The sequence below is a fragment of the Mauremys reevesii genome, linkage group 2 (assembly GCF_016161935.1).
Source record: "Mauremys reevesii isolate NIE-2019 linkage group 2, ASM1616193v1, whole genome shotgun sequence".
NCBI lineage: Eukaryota > Metazoa > Chordata > Testudines > Geoemydidae > Mauremys > Mauremys reevesii.
Genome location: NC_052624.1, coordinates 118,857,610 through 118,875,738, shown reverse-complemented (window position 1 = coordinate 118,875,738; position 18,129 = coordinate 118,857,610). Strand labels below are relative to the sequence as shown.

The 18,129-nt window shown below is 41.5% G+C and overlaps 1 protein-coding gene and 1 non-coding gene across 2 annotated transcripts in view; one reads left to right on the top strand and one right to left on the bottom strand.

The window, feature by feature from the left end:
* Positions 1-467: 467 nt before the first annotated feature.
* GABBR2 (gamma-aminobutyric acid type B receptor subunit 2) overlaps positions 468-18,129 on the top strand; it is a 900,562-nt gene continuing 882,900 nt past the window's right edge. Inside the window, exon 1 of the mRNA XM_039527208.1 lies at positions 468-706. Coding sequence (XP_039383142.1) covers positions 554-706 — 153 coding nt within the window. The 5' untranslated portion in view covers positions 468-553. The remainder of the gene's footprint in view (positions 707-18,129) is intronic.
* Positions 15,936-16,044, bottom strand: LOC120399709. Its single transcript, XR_005595312.1, has one exon. It is a non-coding gene; the product is annotated as a U6 spliceosomal RNA (small nuclear RNA).

Sequence of the window (18,129 nt, the reverse complement as noted above, 5' to 3'; positions counted from 1 at the left end):
GAGGCAGCGCGTCCCTCCGCCGCCGCCCGGCCTCCGCAGGGGGCTTCTCTCCTCAGCCTTCCCGTGCGCGGTGCCGCAACTCCGCTATGGTGGCTGCCGCCTCCCGCACGCCGGAGCGGGGCTGCGCGGGCCGGCTGCGGCGCTGAGTGCAAGGGGAGGCAGGTCCCCTCTGGCCGCTGCGGGCTGGGGGCTCTCTCCGCGCCTTGCCGCGGCCGGCTGCGGCGGGCGGACCTGGGGAGGAGGCGGCGCCATTGCCAGGAGGATTATTGCCGGGGGTGCCGGTGCAGAGCGGGCAGCAGACCCGCGCCCATCCCCGCCGCCCTTTGCCTGGCCGGGGGAAGCGGCCACCCAGCGATGCGCCCGGCGTGAGGGAGCCCGCGCCCTCGCCGCCGCCCGCAGCATGCCGCCCTCCCCGAAGAGACCCCGCGCGGCCGCGGCCGCCGCCTGCCCTGCCCTGCTGCTGCTGCTGCTGCTCCTGTGCTTGGGCTGGGCGCGGGGGCACTCCCGGGGGGCGGCCGGGCTGCTCCCCAACGCCACCACGCCGATCTCCATCATGGGCTTGATGCCGCTCAGCCAGTCGGAGGAGGACCAGAAGAGCAAGATCGGCCGGGGCGTGCTGCCCGCCGTGCAGCTGGCCATGGATCAGATCCGCAACGAGTCCCTGCTCAACCCCTACTCGCTGGACCTCCGGCTCTATGACACCGAGGTAGGGATGCAGTTCTCCGGCGGCAGCCTCGCAGTGCCAGCCCGCTGCCCGCTCCCCCCGCCTGCCTGGGGTGTGCAGGGGAGGTGCCCCGGGAAGTCCGGGGGATGCGGCAGGTGCTCGGAGAGGGAAGGACATCCCCCCCCCCAAGCTCCCAGAGCCCCGGACCTTGGGGCATGCGGACAGGTTGATGCGCAGCTGATTGCTCTCCCCACTTGGCCTGACCCGCGAGCTGTGCTCCGGGCATCAGCCTTGTGTGTCAACATGGAGTGCAAACAGCTGGCAGATGTTTAGGGCTGCAGTGGGGTTTTGCCACGGAGCGAGATACCCAGGGTGCGGTGTGGGAGAGGCAGGCAGCGGGGCGGACGGGCCATGTTGTGCTGTCAGTGACACCAGGGCACGGCCGGACTAGGTCTGCGGGCATCAATGGGCTTGCTCCGCATTTTATAGCGGTGTCGCTGAGAGCAGAGTGCGGCCGATGCCACCTCTGCTGGCTTGTTGGGGAAGACGGGGGCACGGTGACAAGGTGGGGGCAGGGCCGGGCAGGTGGCTGGGTTGCTAGGTTGTGTGATAGCTTGGGTTTGCTGCCCTTCTTCTTGAGAGAAGCCTGTAGAAGGATGGGTTTAATTGATGCTTTCTGCGTTGAGAACCTCAGGCTGTATCTCTTTCCCAGTGCGGTTTCGATTTATTAAGCAACAGATGCACGTCAATGACCTTCCCCCTTCCCCCCCCCCATGAGCTGGCCCTGCGATCCGGATTTATAAAATGCAGCGTTTGGATTTGACTGGAAATTGATGTAGCTGAGGGAAGCTCTGTGAGGAGGTGGGAAAAGGAGCTTGTGGGTTTTGTCACATTTCAGCTTTAGCTTGCACGGCCTGAGCAGGCAGGGACGTCCTTCCAGAGGTGTATTTGGAGGGTGAATGCAATGTAAGGATGGGAATACGTCTTCGTCTTCTAGTTCTCGCAGATTTATTCAGCGTAAGCATTACCCTGTTTGATGTAGAGATCTACATCTCCTTGTCCTCACTACCCCATTTGTTACGATTAATAGGTTATGTAGTCGTATCAATTGCGTGTGGTGCGCGCGCGCACACACACACACACACACACGATCGTTAAGGAATGCAGGCGAATTTCAGGGGTGACAGCATGAATACAGTGTTGTGAAATCAAAGCAGCGAATGTTCACAAAGAGTTAAATTTGCAGTTTCTCCGTGTTGTGAATATGCTACACATAATTCCTAAAAGACCTATGTTTCAGATTTGTTTCTTTGAGGCTGAAGGAGGACATTGGGCAGGAAACGATGACAGATTTGGTACAGGAATTTCTCGTTTTCTTTAATTTATAGAGGGATCTGGGGTTTGAAAAAGTATTTTTTGCTGAATTACACTTGATTTTCGTCACAACTTTAATAAACGTGTGTTTGCAGCCAATAAATGCTGATTCAATAATGAACCTTTCCTGAAGATGGCAGTCATTTCTTGTGTAATAGTGGTGTCTGATATCCATTTCCAACAAACCTGGTAAAGCAATTAACTATTGAACATCTTCCCTGTCCTAATTTGTTTTAAGAAAAAGCCCTGTTTTCTCCCACTCTGTCCCCAGAATCTGAGAAATAAACTGAGATCATCAAGGATAGGCTGCTTTCATTGTAATACGTCTAATCCAGAAATTATTTAGGGAATCTCTTATTCTGTAGCTCCTGCTTTTTATTTACATACAACTATATTATCTTTAGCATAGTAATTTTTCAGATCTCTTTAAGGGGAAATGAATATAATTGAAGACACAAATTCTAAGCAAACATTCTAAGACAGCATTTTTTGTATTAATGCAAATAATATGTTGAAATAGAATACAGACATGATGAGCCTAAGATAGTCATTAGTTGTCCTTAGAAAATGAATGCCAGTGAACAGTGAAATGATAATGAAAAGGATTATGTTTTTTTTTCTGAATGACAATACCTGATTTTATATAAGCACAATATTTGTGAGAAATACTCACAATTTTACTAATTCATTCTTCTCTACATTATCTTATATAAACTGCTGACTCCTAAAGATGGTATTATTATAAAAATGTGTCAAGAAAATAAAATAGGCAAACTTGGACAAAATTTTCCCTTTACATATAAGGATCCAATAATATTCAATAAGCTGCTACACTTTTATATAAACCTCAAAACCTTTGTCGAGTATATCTATGTTATTTATTAACACAGAATTTGCTTTCTGAACTAGAAAGTTAACACTAAAAGTATTTAGAAAATAGGTTCTGTTTCTCAGTGGGTTGAATAACAGTCTTGTTAAAAACTCCACTTTTACTGTTTAATGCTCCAGGGAAATTAAGAAGTAGAGTCCTGACATAAACCTGGTATGTAGCTTTGAATTCCTGTTGATTGTTAATAGCAATGACCTGGGGAAATATTGAATATCAGCTAGCCCTCAATGATCATAGGATGTTAATTCATCTTAATGTATAAGAGAGTTCATATACAATCCTCTAATGGGTACAGTGTAAAAAAAGTGCAGATTTGATTTTGAGAATGGCTGTGCTTGTTTTAATTGATACACTTTTCTTAGGTCCTTCAATTAGTGAAGATAGAATGAGGTTATCTATAGAATTAATTGGGACTGTAATCAATTGACATATGTATGTACCATGTGAACAGGTTAACATTATTATAATTTATTAAAATATAAATGGTCTTTTCTGTGTTTAGAAAATATATAGCATATTTTGATCAGTAGTGTATGCTTAACAGTCACAATTAAATAACTTAGCACTCATGAAAGGTACCAGAATGACAGCACCTGAGAAAAAGTTGTCAGTCTATCCTCTAAATTTTAGTTATGCCAGTGCAGGATTCTACTCAGCTGCTGTCTTAATTCTAATGTGGACAAAACGTGAGTGATAGTGTTGTTAAATTACCAGACCTACTCAGTCCTTGCCCAGTTGCTGAGATTGACAAAAATACGTGGTCTGTTGGTTAGAGCAGGAGACCTACATTCTATTCATGACATAATCACTGACCAGGGAGTGTGCATCTCTTAGGACATAACAGTTGCATACATCACAGATACAGAGCCATCATCATCTCCTAACGGGGAAACAGAACATTGAATTCAGGGCTTGATAGCAAGTGAAAGAGTCTGATTTTTGAATATATTGAGACATACTATAAGTGCATTTATAATATTTAAGTCTACATATGGTAATGCTTTGGAATATTAATAATTTTTATTGTTTTTTTACAAAATCTCCCTTGAGACAACTTTGTTTAAGTATTGAAATATATTGTATTTTTTTACAAAGTTGTAATAAAAGCCCATACAAATAATTAAATTAATTCAGGTTGGTTGACTTATACAGTTTAAAGCATTTATATATTCAGATATTTTTCTGGCAAGTTAAATGAGTATTGCTAATTTACTGCTTGTGATTTCTGTAATATATAAGAATACATTTACTGTAAATGCAATGATTTATATTCAAGTCATTGCCAGGCACTTTCTCAATTAGGCCACAGTTCAGGAAAGCTGTAAGTACATGTTTAACTTTAAGCATATGATTAACCCCACTACTCTTAAGCAAAGCACTTAAATATGTTAAAGGTAAGCACATGCTTAAGTCCTTTGCCGAATTGGGGCACATGCCAGATGGGGGTGTGTACTATATTTTCTCAAGCACATTTATGAAAATGCAAAGGTTGTTTCAAGGGAAATCAAAAGCCTGATCCTGCTCCAATTTAATGATCCAATCCTGCAAACACTTATGCATGTATTTAACTTTATGCACATGGGTACTACTACAACTGCTCATGTGAATAATGTTAAGTACAAGTGTAAGTGTTTGTAGGATTGAGGATTAAGTGAGTAACCAAACTCCCATTGAGTTTTCAATAGCCTTTGAATAAGACCCTTCTTGGCCATGCTAGATTTTGTTTTTTATGTTGTTTTAGAAATGTAGGGCCAAATACAGTGAGCTGCTGAGTATCTGCTGCTCTCTAGGAGCCTGATCCAAAGTCTACTGACTTTAAAGGGCTTTGGATCTGGTTTTAGGAGTTGAGGAAACTTGACATGTCTCAGTACGGGACCAATAAATAAGGTGCATTTATTCTTTTTTTCTCCCTTTGGTTATACATTCATGCAGCTTCTAGAGTAGAACTTAATTTTGTAGGGCAATAAACAACCCTAACATAAAGGAACTGAGCAATGTGACAGAGAATGTGGTATATGTCACTAATATTAGTTTCATAGCAAGTGGAAGTTGGTAAGAGGGATTATAGGGAGAGATTTTTCAAAGTCACAGATGGGAGTCAGGCATCCAACTTCCACTGATTTTTCAATGGGAGTTGAGTGCCTACCTGCCCTTTGTGCCTTTGAACATAGCCCCTTAATGAGGAATATACTTTCTGTCTCTTGGACCCCCAATACACAAACTGGCACAGACAGACTGCAAGTTTATGAAACCTCAACACTTATAGCCAAGAATAATGGATGTGCAAGTCAGAATTCAATCATCTTGTCTTTTGAAGATCAAAATTACTTAAAACAGGATTTGGAGCCAAGAAGGTGGGAGATTGTTTCAGAAGTAGGGGGAATTATTATCAGAAAGAGGGGACAATAACATTGTACAGAGCGCTGAGATAATTTCATTTTCCCCAGATGCTACACTTAATCTATGAGTACTTTGTGGAACTTCTGATGTAACTCACCCTGTTATGATAATGTTCTTTAACAAAAACTGAATCACCAATCAAAGATTTGGAAATCAGGTCTTGGCACAGCAGGCAGATCACTGCAACCAGAAAGAACAATGTCTCATGCTGTTGGTCCAAGAGGGTCTAAGAGAAAAGCTGAATTTCTAAGAATATAATGCATTTTCCCTGTCTTATTCTGTAACTAAGCAGCGAGTACTTTATCTAATCTATTTTATAAACAATTAAAATCTAGATATTTTCTGCACATATCTTTTGTTTTATTAAAATTTCCTCTCTATTTTCAATAAATTGTTTAATTTTAAGAAGCCTGTATCAGTCATAGATTGGTTTTGGTAACTTCTCACAGGCCAGTCCAAACAGAGCAAATCCTTTTAACCTCAAAAGAGAGGTAGTTAAAAAGGAAAAGGTGTCTGGACCCTTATCTCAATTCAAGAGTCTCAATCAAAAGGGGACAGACAAAAGTGTTCTCTTCATCTGTTTCATAAAGGGCTGTGGTCAGAAGAATACAAGGGAGAAGCCTAAGGATAAGAAAGGAGATGTGAGCTGAAGGTGAAACTAACAAGCATTTTTTTCTATGTCCTCAGTGGCATTTGATACTAGCATAGATTACACTCAGAACTATAGCTGGGGCATTATTGGGTACACATCCCACCTAGGAGAGCACAACCATTACATTGTAATTGTTAAATAGCCGTTTATACTTTCTGATATAGGTACTTACTGCAGAGTCCTATACATTAAACTACAGTTACACTTAAGTCACAATGTGCATGAATAATTGTGAATAGCAGTGTTATTTTGGCAATAACTAGAGCATATTTTGGTGCTTAGCACTAATAATTAATATACAATGATTTTGAAAAGCAGTCTGTGGCCTCTTCAGCTATCTTTTGATGTCACTCCAATAGAGACATAATGCTAAGGCTTCTCCTAGCTACCACTACCTCTGGGATGTCTCTCTCTGTCTTTCTCCCTCAGGATTTTCCAAACATAAGAACACTTAATAGTTAATTGGCTGCTCTAATTTTCTGCTTGCTTTTCCACTGGTGTTCAGGTGAGGGAGAGGAAAGGAGAGAGATGGGCAGCACTTCTTACATAGGTATAAATCCCTGACTTGCAGAAGGTGCATCCCTAAGTTTCCCTGCCAACATGCACATAGCCAACATAACATTCTCTGGCACATGCCTATTAGATTTCATATGAGCCTCAGAACTCATCATTCTATCTAAGGTGATATCACAGGCTTGTGCAGAGAACTCTGTTTCAAATAGTAAATTGACTTATTCTGTAGTGTAAAGTTATTCTGTTTTATGAATACATCAAGAAAGGATCTTCAAATGATGAAAGGGGGAGGAATTGCTATTTCTGGGCTTGATATAAACAAAGGCAGAATTCCTGCTTGTGTGAACAAAAAAATGGGATGAAATCCTGGGGATAACAGAATATTTGCTATAAAAAGGACGAAGTGGGGTGGAGGGTGGGGAGCTGCAATGGAAATATTTTATTAAATCTCCAAGGTCTTGTCTGCATGCAGACATTGCACGGATACAACTTAAATTGATTTAGCTGAATAGTCACAAGTAGTATCACATTTCAAGACTTGTAACCACACAGCACCACCAATGATTTCAGCATGATGGAGAGTTTGGGAAGATATTCCAGAGTCCCTTGTATTACTTCCCGGATCACTGCATTGTGGGCAATTTTTAGGGCATATTATGGAATTCCTATTGGCATTTGAGGGAATTCTGAGAGCATCCATCATTTCTTGGAATTCAGTTGGCGCCCATGTAATTCTGAACTGCAGAACTCCTCTTCATTACTATGGAGAAGCGAAGCTGCAGCACTGCTTCTGAAGTGCTGACTAGAGGAATCTGCAGGTGGAGGGAGTTGCCAAAAGAGAACCCATCCTTTGATGCCACTCAGCCATTCCTGTTGGATTTATTCATGGAGCAGCAGCTCTCAGCAGAGCGGCATGGCTCCCAAACTTCAGAATGTGGAAGACTGCATTCTTGGAGCTGTGTGTCAAGCTTACCCTAACCCTGCAGTGTCAGAACACCAGAATGCGAGGGCAAAATCTGATTTTTTTGAGTTTTTGGAACGTACTGCTATGTGCAGTGAATACTTTTCATGTACTAGTAATCCTACAAAATAGTAAAAGATTCTGAAAATCTAAGAAGCCAGATATGCTGTGGGCTTGATTCCTGGACCCAGCAAAGCTGCACATAACTTGAGGTGAGGTTGATGTTTGCATCACCTTTGTGGTTCCTCAGTTCTGGGTCTGGCAGAGCACTAGATTGGCTCCTGGACAAAGTTAGAGCAGCCTCACGGTTGCTCTTATTTATGCCCAGCTGCCTGTGTCCCAAAGGACTCTTTTGACACTATGGGATGGCTGGAATATAGCTTCAGTCATATTTCTGTGCTCCTTGCCATTCCCCCTATGTTGTCTGCAAGGGGGATGTTACAGAGCCTCTTTGCCATGCAGAGATTCCGTCTATGCACAGGGAATTCCAGTTGGTAAGATCTGCTGGGTTTGCAGCTCCTTTGCATCACTGGAGTAATGCAAAGGGACCACAGTGGAATGCAGAATTGGGCCCTGTGAGAGACGTGGCACTCCACCTTCATGTGATGTAATAAGCACCAATCCACAATCCCAAATCTGGGGTTGATAGGGAGGGACTTGGAGAATGTGAATATCTGTCATTTTGACTTTAAGATATTAGTTTTGGGCTGTTTTTAATCTTTCCCATCTGGCAGGTTTAATTAATAGCATTTGGTAAAGAACTATTACCAAATGCTAGAAATGAAATCTAACAACATTTGAAGGTAATGTCCCCTCCCCCAGCCAAATGTAATTTTAACAAAAATCTTATGATGTCAGGGCTAGATCACATAGACTGTTAAAATTGTTGTCAGGGCCTCCAGGGTGGATAAAGTCCCAGATTATGAGGTAATTATTTTTTTTAAGCTGAGCATTGAGGGCTAAGGGCTGGTACTAGAAAATTTAGATGCTTCTGCAAAGACCATGTACCATTCCTAACTAATTCATAGATTTTAAGGTCAGAAGGGATTATTATGATTATCTAATCAGATCTCCTGCACAATACAGGGCATACATTTTACCTAGAGATTCCTGCACCTAGCCCTATATGGACTAGCGGTTCTTAAACTTTAGCAACCCGAGGACCCCCATTTTTATTTAAATGTTTTTGCGGTTCCCTAACCTGGCTTCTAATTTTCCCTGGGGGTGTCCCGCCTCCACTTCCACCCCTTCCCTCAAGGCCCCACCCCACCTCTTTTCACCCCTGCGTCTCCCCTGCCCCTCCTCTTTTCTGCTTCTTTCTCCCTCCTCCCCCTCCCTCCCAGCGCCTCCTGCATGCCACTGAACAGCTGTTCCATGGCGTGCAGGAAGCACTGGGAGGGAGGGGGAGGAGTTGATCAGCGGGGCCTGCAGCCCCAGACATGATTCACGGACCCCCTGGATCCCCAGGAGACCTCGGATCCCAGTTTGAGAGCTGCTGAACTAGACCATATCTTTTAGAAAGATATCTAATCTTGATTTCAAGATTCCAAATTATGGAGAATTCACCACACCCGTTGGTAAGTTTTTCCAGTGATTAATTATCACCATTGTTAAGAATTTGTATCTTATTTCCATTTTGAACTTCGCTGGCTTTAGCTTCAAACCACTTGATCTTATAGTGACTTTATGTGGTAGATCAATGTCTGTCAACTTTTCCATATTGAGATCTCTCTAGAACTCCCTCCCATCTAGCTGGGATGTAGTTACCCCATTCCACCCAAGTATCATATTACATCTTTTAGTTACAACATCACATTGGAAGCTCATGTTCACTTAGTTATCTACCATGATACCCCAACTCCTTTTCAGAATCTCTGCTTTCCAGAAGACAGTCCCTCCATCATGTAAATTTGGCCTACATTCTTTGGACACCGCATGGAGCTATCCCGAGAACCCCCCGTCCCCTGCACAGGGCTGGCCCAAGCCACTTGCCAGAGCCCTGCCCGCCATTCCCCATGCAGGGCTGATGTCATTGCTCACCTGAGCCCTGCCTTCCTTCCACTTGAGCCCTGCCTCCTCCCTGCGCAGGGCTGGCATTGCCGCTTGTCTCCCATCCACGTTCCTCCACACACCATTTTTTTTTGACAAAAGTGGGCATTTGTCCCATTTTCTCTTGCCAACTGATCAAGTTGGAAAGAGCAAACGGGACAAATGCCCATTTTTATCAGTCGGAATTGCCAGGACACGGCTTAAAAAAAGGGACTGTCTTGGTCAAAATGGGATGTATGGTCATCCTACCTTGCATTTGGCTGTATTAAAACATGTTGTTGATTGTGCTCAGTTGACAAGCAATCCATATCGCTCTGTATTAGTGAGCTATCCATGTCTTTATTTACCACTTCGCCAATTTTTGCATCATCTGCCAATTTTATCAGCAACAATTTTGTATTTTCTTGAAGATTATTGATAAAAATATTGAATAGTGTTGGGCCGAGAACCACTAGAAACACCCCCACTCATTGTAGAGTCACCATTAACATTTCCAATATATCAATTAGCCACTTTTAATCAATTTAAAGTGTGTCATATTGATCTTGAACAGTGCCAGTTTTTTAGTCAGAATGCCATGTGGTACTAGATAGAATGTTTACAAAAGTCCAAGTATATTATATCAGCACAATTAGCCAGACTTGTGATATCAGGTTCATTTGAGAAGACCTATTTTTCATGAAACCATGTGGATTGTTGTTAATTAATAGACTCACTGCTTGCGGCAGTCCCCTGCATTTTTACCAGGTTGGCTAAAGCACTGAACACTGTGAGCCTAATTCATCATTGCCTTGCAGCACCTTTTTAGTATCATAGCTTTACTTATACCATTTCCCTCACAAAATGGTATCCCTCCAGTGTCTTTAGCCAGGGGATATTGGTCTGACTCTTGTCTGTTTCTCCCAAATCATTCTCCATTATAATTCCTGTGTTGGTTACACAGGGCTGGTTCCAGTTTCCTCTACAGTTTCACTGATCTACAAAATTCCTGTAAAGGAGTGTATACACAGTAAGCCTCTTTGTAAACATGTTGCATCCTTCTCCCTCAGGGAAATGTTGTAAAGGCTCCTTTTGGGATGTTAATTAACTTCCTTTCCACTGTTTACTGTACCTGCCCTAGCAGACAATTTAGTGTTTGCCTAATAAAGAGCTAATACTCAATAGATATTTTTCTTTACAATTTCAACTCTATATGAAATGTGACTCTTTGACAGATTAAAACTCAAGTGACACAACATGGAAGTAATTTGTATATTTTTCAAACATTATCAGTTTCAGATACATTTACTCACATGTCCTTTCAATGTTAGCAGTGGAAAATGTATTAAATACACACAAATACCTACAATAATATTAATACTCTGCACTCCTATAGGGCCTTCCCAGGGCCTGCTCCAGGCACTAGCGTAGCAAGCAGGTGCCTGGGGTGGCCAATGAAGAGGGGGGCGGCACATCCGGCCGTTTGGCGGCAATTCGGCGTCGGGGCTGTCACTCCCTCTTGGAGCAAAGGACCTGCTGCCGAATTGCCACCGTAGAAGAAGCGGTGGTACAGCTGCCACCGGATTGCTGCTGATTGTGATCACGGCTTTTTTTTTTTTTTTTTTTTTTTTTTTGCAGCTTGGGGTGGCAAAATCGCTAGAGCCGGCCCTGGGCCTTCCTCATAGAATCATACAATGCTTTAGAAACACTAATGATTTCAATCTCACAAGTGTCCTGTGAGTCTGGGGAAGTGTGGGTATCTTTATTTACAGAAAGCAGAGGGCCCAACTCTCTTTCTTTCTCTTCCCCATCCACAGAATTTTAAATAAGAATCAATTGCATGGTCCAGAAGAAGGGGAGGGAGGGCCAAGGCTGACCCAGAGAGGATAAGTACTTACCCAAAATAACACAGCAAGTCAATAGCACATCCAGGGATAATATTCAAAATACCTGACTCCCAGTCCTGTGCTTTAACAACCACTATCATACATTCCTTCTCCACCACTTAGACACTGCATTTTACTGCTTTACCAATAGTAGAAAGCAGGGAGTAAGCAAGAGACAGAAAGGACCAATGGAATGTAGAAAAACATGCAGGATAGCAACTAATGCAGGTCCAAACATCTAGTTTAGTCACTTCAATCTGATGTTAAATGCTTGTTACATGATTTAGGGTTTGTGTACATGGGGAAATTGACCAGAAAAGCTATTGCAGAATGAACTATTCCACAATAGCTATTCTAGAAAAGCTGCCATGTGGACATTGGTATTCTGCCTTTTACTGATTGAGTTTAATCCACTTTGGAAGTTTCTTAAAATAAACCAGAAAAAGGCACTCTTATTCTGGAATAAGAGTGTCCTCACAGAGAGTTATTCCAGAATGGCTATTGCACTTTGCATTCACACCCTACCTTACCTTATTCCAGAGTATCTTTCTTGTGTAGACAAGTCCTTAGGCTGCTAAATAAATGGCCTGATTTTCAAAAGTGCTAAGTAATATGCAGCTCCTCTTGACATCAGTGGGAACTGCTGGGTAATCAACATTTGTAAAAGTCAGTAAAGTTATTTAGGAGCAAGATGGCAATATGAGCAGGAGACAGAAATGCAATTTATAATTAAGAACAAATGCATTCAGTTTCTTACCTTAAATATTTAAATTGTTTGACTTAACTAAATCAGTATAGTATCTTTCTAAATCAAAGTCTTGCAAATGATATGTCATTTGAAACTATTGCACATTATTTTATTTTCACAAGATACTAGATGCAGGGATCTTTATAGATCAGACATAGTTTAATTTCATAATTAACATATTCATTTAAAGCATAGAATCATTAGGTAATTATTTCCATAGCCTATGCTGATAGAAGTGACTTTTATGACTGTAGCAAAAATATTGTTTTGTAAGAGTCTTATGTCCCTAGAGCCTTATTACTCAATATACAAATCACAGGCCACTGGTGGCTTGCAGTCATGCTTTCTGAAGCTTTCACTCTGATCCCGCTCTACTCCACTGATTGCAGCCTAGAGATGGAAAAGTCTATGTTCCAATCATTCATACATTTTAGAACCAGAAGGGGCATTGAGTTTGAACTTCTGCATAAGCACAGGATAAATGAAATAGATTGAATTTCCTTAATCTCTCATTCTATGGCAGGTTTTCCAGACCTCGAATCATTCTTGTAGATCTTTTCAGAACCCTTTCCAGTTTGTCAACAGCCTTTTTGATACGGTACCGGATGAGGAATTACTGGTTAAATTGGAAAAGATGGGGATCGAAATAAAAATCCAGAGGTGGATAAGGAGCTGGTTAAAGGGGAGACTGCAGAGGGTCGTATTGAAGGGTGATCTGTCAGGTTGGAGGGGGGTTACCAGTGGAGTTCCTCAAGGTTCGGTTTTGGGTCCGATTTTATTCAATCTATTTATCGCTGACCTCGGAACCAAAAGTAGGAGTGGGCTGATAAAGTTTGTGGATGACACAAAGTTGGGAGGTATTGCCAATTCGGAAAAGGATCGGGATATCCTCCAGGGAGATTTGGATGACCTTGTAAACTGGAGTATTAGTAACAGGATGAAATACAATAGTGAGAAGTGTAAGATTATGCATTTAGGGATTACTAACAAGAATTTTAGTTATAAGCTGGGTACGCACCAGTTGGAAGTAACGGAGGAGGAGAAGGACCTAGGAGTCCTGGTTGATTGTAGGATGACTATGAGTCGGCAATGTGATGTGGCCGCTAAAAAAGCTAATGCGGTCTTGGGATGCATTAGGCGAGGTATTTCTAGTAGAGATAAGGAGGTGCTAGTCCCGTTATATAAGGCGTTGGTGAGACCTCATTTGGAGTATTGTGTGCAGTTTTGGTCTCCCATGTTTAAGAAGGATGAATTCAAACTGGAACGGGTACAAAGAAGGGCCACTAGAATGATCCAAGGAATGGAAAGCCTGTCGTATGAAAGGAGACTTGAGGAGCTCGGTTTGTTTTCCTTAACCAAAAGAAGGATAAGAGGAGATATGATTGCACTCTTTAAATATATCAGAGGGATAAATACCAGGGAAGGAGAGGAATTATTTCAGCTCAGTGCTAATGTGGACACGAGGACAAACGGATATAAATTGTCAGTCAGGAAATTTAGGCTTGAAATTAGACGAAGGTTTCTAACCATCAGAGGAGTGCAATTCTGGAACAGCCTACCGAGGGAAACAGTGGGGGCGAAGGACCTCCATGACTTTAAGATTAAGCTAGATAAGTTTATGGAGGGGATGGTATGATAGGATAACGGGTTTAGTCAATAGGTCAATAACGTGCCACAATGGTAATTAGTACAAAGGGTCAATGATAGGATATTGTTAGCCTTTTTCCAGAGGGTCTGGCTGGAGAGTCTTGCCCACATGCTCGGGGTTCAGCTGATCGCCATATTTGGGGTCGGGAAGGAATTTTCCTCCAGGGTAGATTGGCAGTGGCCCTGGAGGTTTTTTGCCTTCCTCCGAAGCATGGGGCAGGGGTCACTTGCTGGTGAATTATCTGCTACTAGAAGTTTTTAAATCATGATTTGGAGCATTCAACAGCAGAGTCAAGGGAGAGAATTATTTCAGGAGTGGGTGGATCGGCTTATGTGGCCTGCATCTTGCAGTAGGTCAGACTAGATGATCATAATGGTCCCTTCTGATCTTGAATTCTGTGATTCTATGATTCTATGATTTTCAAAGTGTGGATACCAGAACTGGATACACTATGTTAGTAATGGTCTCACTAATGCCATTTACAGTGGTAATATCATCTTTCTACTTCAAGCGTGTTGCTCAGCAGGGAGGAGATGAGATAGACCCTTGTGCCATCTGTTAGGAGGCAACAGAAGCTGTGCGTGCAGCAAAAACAGATTCTTCTGTTTTCTTCAGATGAAGCTCTCTGGCCTACAAGCAGGCCCAATTGCTCTGGGTAGTAGTGTGGAAAGTAAATCCTTAGAGGAACATTGCACCAGCTGTCAGCTGTTTCTCAGTTGAACAGCTGGCTCCTGAAAAGCTGAGGCACACACAGAGCAGAGCTGTGCAGGAGTGGCTTAATCTTGGTAGTGTCTCCTCTCCTGTCATGGGAGGAAGATGTATCTTGATGTGACAATCGGAGTTACCATAAAAAATAAATCATATTAGAGTTAAATAGATAATAAGGGCTTCAAAGGACCTGTGAGTATGCCATACCCTGATTAAAATAAGCAATTAAACATGGAACTCACAGATACAAAGAGGGTGAATGATGATCAGAGCAGAGTGAATAACTGATTTTTCAGTTTAGGGGCCAAACTAGAAAAACAAATAATTTCAGATCAACCCAAATGAATACTCTTTTGTTTTTTCTCACTGAAACAAAAATAATTGTTTCACTTTGAAAGAATCATTTAATTTGATACAAAATTGAATGTTTCATTTTGGTTTTGGGTGATTTTTATTAACCTTTTTTGGGTATTTTTATTTTGGTTAAATCTAGCTAAATTTCTAAATGAAATGTCTTGGTGAAGTGAAAAGTCCAAATGTTTCATTTAGAAAAATGTTGAAACATTTTGACTTTTTTGGATTTCCCCCCCCCCCCCATTTTTTCAGCTGAAACTTTTTGCTGACTTTGACCCAAATTCCCAAACAATTGCAATTGATTGAAAACTGCTATTATTTCTCCCCGTTTTAATGATAATCTGCTTTGAAAAAAGCCAGTGCATCAGTGTGGGATGGGAACATCCCTCTAAATGTTAATGGACTGTCCTCAAGAGGGGAGAACCTATTGTGTGGGAGGCATGAAATGACACATAGCTGCAGTTTAAATATATAGTCAAACTTTGACATGAGCTAATAACTTCTAAACTGGACTGTGTCTCAGAAGTACAGATGAAGGAGTCCAGAACTCAATTTAAAATGCTATAAATACAACGGAACTATAAATGTACCCCCTTTGCCTTTGGAATGTACCAGACAACAACAAATGACCAAAAAAGCCCCCAAACACCCTCAGATAAGGTCTTTCTGTAAGTGCTTTATTCATCCCTTTTCTGAAAATGACTCTGTTCTAAGACTGAAGTAGGAGAAGAGGAATACATGTGTGCATGTTTCAGAGTGGTATCAGGAAAAAGAACGAGGAGTAGTTGTGGCACCTCAGAGACTAACAAATTTATTTGAGCATAAGCTTTCGTGGGGTAAAACCAACTTCATCGGATGCATGCAGTGGAAAATACAGTAGGAACATATATGTACATAGAGGACATGAAAAACGGGTGTTGCCATAGAGAGTAATCAGTTAAGGTGGGCTATTATCAGCAGAAGAAAAAAAAAACTTTCGTAATGATAATCAGGATGGCCCATTCCCAACAGTTCATAGAATCATAGAATATCAGGGATGGAAGGGACCTCAGGAGGTCATCTAGTCCAACCCCCTGCTCAAAGCCCCAAATCCCCAACTAAATCATCCTAATTAATATGGAGCACTTCACGAATTTGCATGTCATCCTTGCGCAGGGGCTATGCTAATCTTCTCTGTATCATTCCAATTTTTTAGTATATGAGCTACCGAAGCAAACACTAGTTGACAAGAAGGTGTGAGTAACAGTAGGGGAAAATTAGCATGGGGAAATAGGTTTTACTTTGTGTAATGACCCATCCACTCCCAGTCTTTATTCAAGCCTAATTTAATGGTGTCCAGTTTGCAAATTAATTCCAATTCTGCAGTTTCTCGCTGGAGTCTGTTTTTGAATTTTTTTTGTTGGTGTATTGTGACTTTGAGGTCTGTTATCGAGTGACCAGGGAGGTTGAAGTGTTCTCCAACTGGTTTTTGAATGTTATAATTCTTGACATCTGATTTGTGTCCATTTACTCTTTTGCGTAGAGACTGTCCTGTTTGACCAATGTACATGGCAGAGGGGCATTGCTGGCACATATTTTTCAATTTCATATTTTTCAATATCAATATTGTAAACTGGACACCATTAAATTAGGCTTGAATAAATACTGGGAGTGGATGGGTCATTACACAAAGTAAAACCTATTTCCCCATGCTAATTATTATTAATTTCCCCCTACTGTTACTCACACCTTCTTGTCAACTGTTGGAAATGGGTCATCCTGATTATCACTACAAAATTTTTTTTCTCCTTCTGATAATAGCCCACCTTAACCGATTGCTCTCATTATAGTTAGTATGGCAACACCCATTTTTTCATGTCCTCTGTGTTTATATATCATCCTACTGTATTTTGCACTGCATGCATCTGATGAAGTGGGTTTTAGCCCATGAAAGTTTATGCTCAAATAAATTTGTTAGTCTCTAAGGTGCCACAATTAGTCCTCGTTCTTTATGCGTGCATGTGACATCACACAAAAGAAATGTTACCAGTGACTAATTTCCTAAGGCTGGAAATTAGCTTCAGCAAAAATGTAGTGATTCTCCCTAAAGAAAAATAAGTAAATTGTTTGCTCAAACCAGCTAAAAATTTTGGGGAATATTGGTGCAAAACTGAGTAGCCTAATTGTTCTTTAGTTTAAATTTGTTTAAAAATTAGCACAATTCCAAAAAGTAACATATTTGACTTTCAAATTTGAGAAGTAGATTTAAGAATCACATACAGTGAATCATTTGTTAGATTAAGATTTGACAGTTGCTCTTGACTGGGGAAAAATTCTGTGTGTATAGCAAATTCAATTGAGAAAACTCTCTTGAAAGACGTGACTAAGGTAAAACATGCTTTACAGATGTTTTATGTATTATGAGCAAATTTTCCTACTCCTGATGGGTAAATCTATGTGTTCAACTACCTGGATGGCACCTATGGCTAGTTAATTCAGCAACGTGAAAAGTTGTGGACATCTGTTTTGATACACAGATAATAGTATTAATTTTATCAGCAAACATCTATGAAGATCTGAAACAGGAAAGTAAATTCTGGTTAGGTGACTAACTATTCCTGGCAGGAAACACATTTTATTGGAAGTTGACAACTATGTCAAAATAAAACCAGTAAAACCAGTAAATTCTGGAAAAGAAAAATAATTAAAGTGAAATTGTGGCCAGAAAAGCGGCTATGTGACCATGATAGCTCTGAATTCCCAGATTTGTCCCCACTGCATATTCAGTCATATATGCTTACAGTAATGAAAACAAAAAATTTGCTACCTTTTATTCCTGTTTGCAACTGCAGAGATTAATTCTTTTCTGACTAATGCACCATCAGCAGAATGTTAACTAAGATCCAATTGTAGAATCTTTATTTGTGGTGATGATGAATGAGATTAGGGTGACCAGACAGCAAATGTGAAAAATAGGGACGGGGTGGGGGGTAATAGGAGCCTATATAAGAAAAAGACCCAAAAATCGGGACTGTCCCTATGAAATCAGGACATCTGGTCACCCTAAATGAGATGGAAAAAACATAGTTTGCAGGGCTGGGGTAATGGGGAATACACCACCACCTTTTCCTTGCAAAATGATTAAATGTGATGCAGAGTAATGGAGAGACAATAAATATGGGAATTCCATTATTCTATTTGTATAGGCACTTATCAGAGCAGAACTTGTCTTTAAGGAAAAAGGGGCAAGTGAAGGTGACCTCCCAGAGTGTTTCTTGGATTTGTTTCAGTACAGTGCTTCTTGGTGGAAGTCTCAGTTACATTT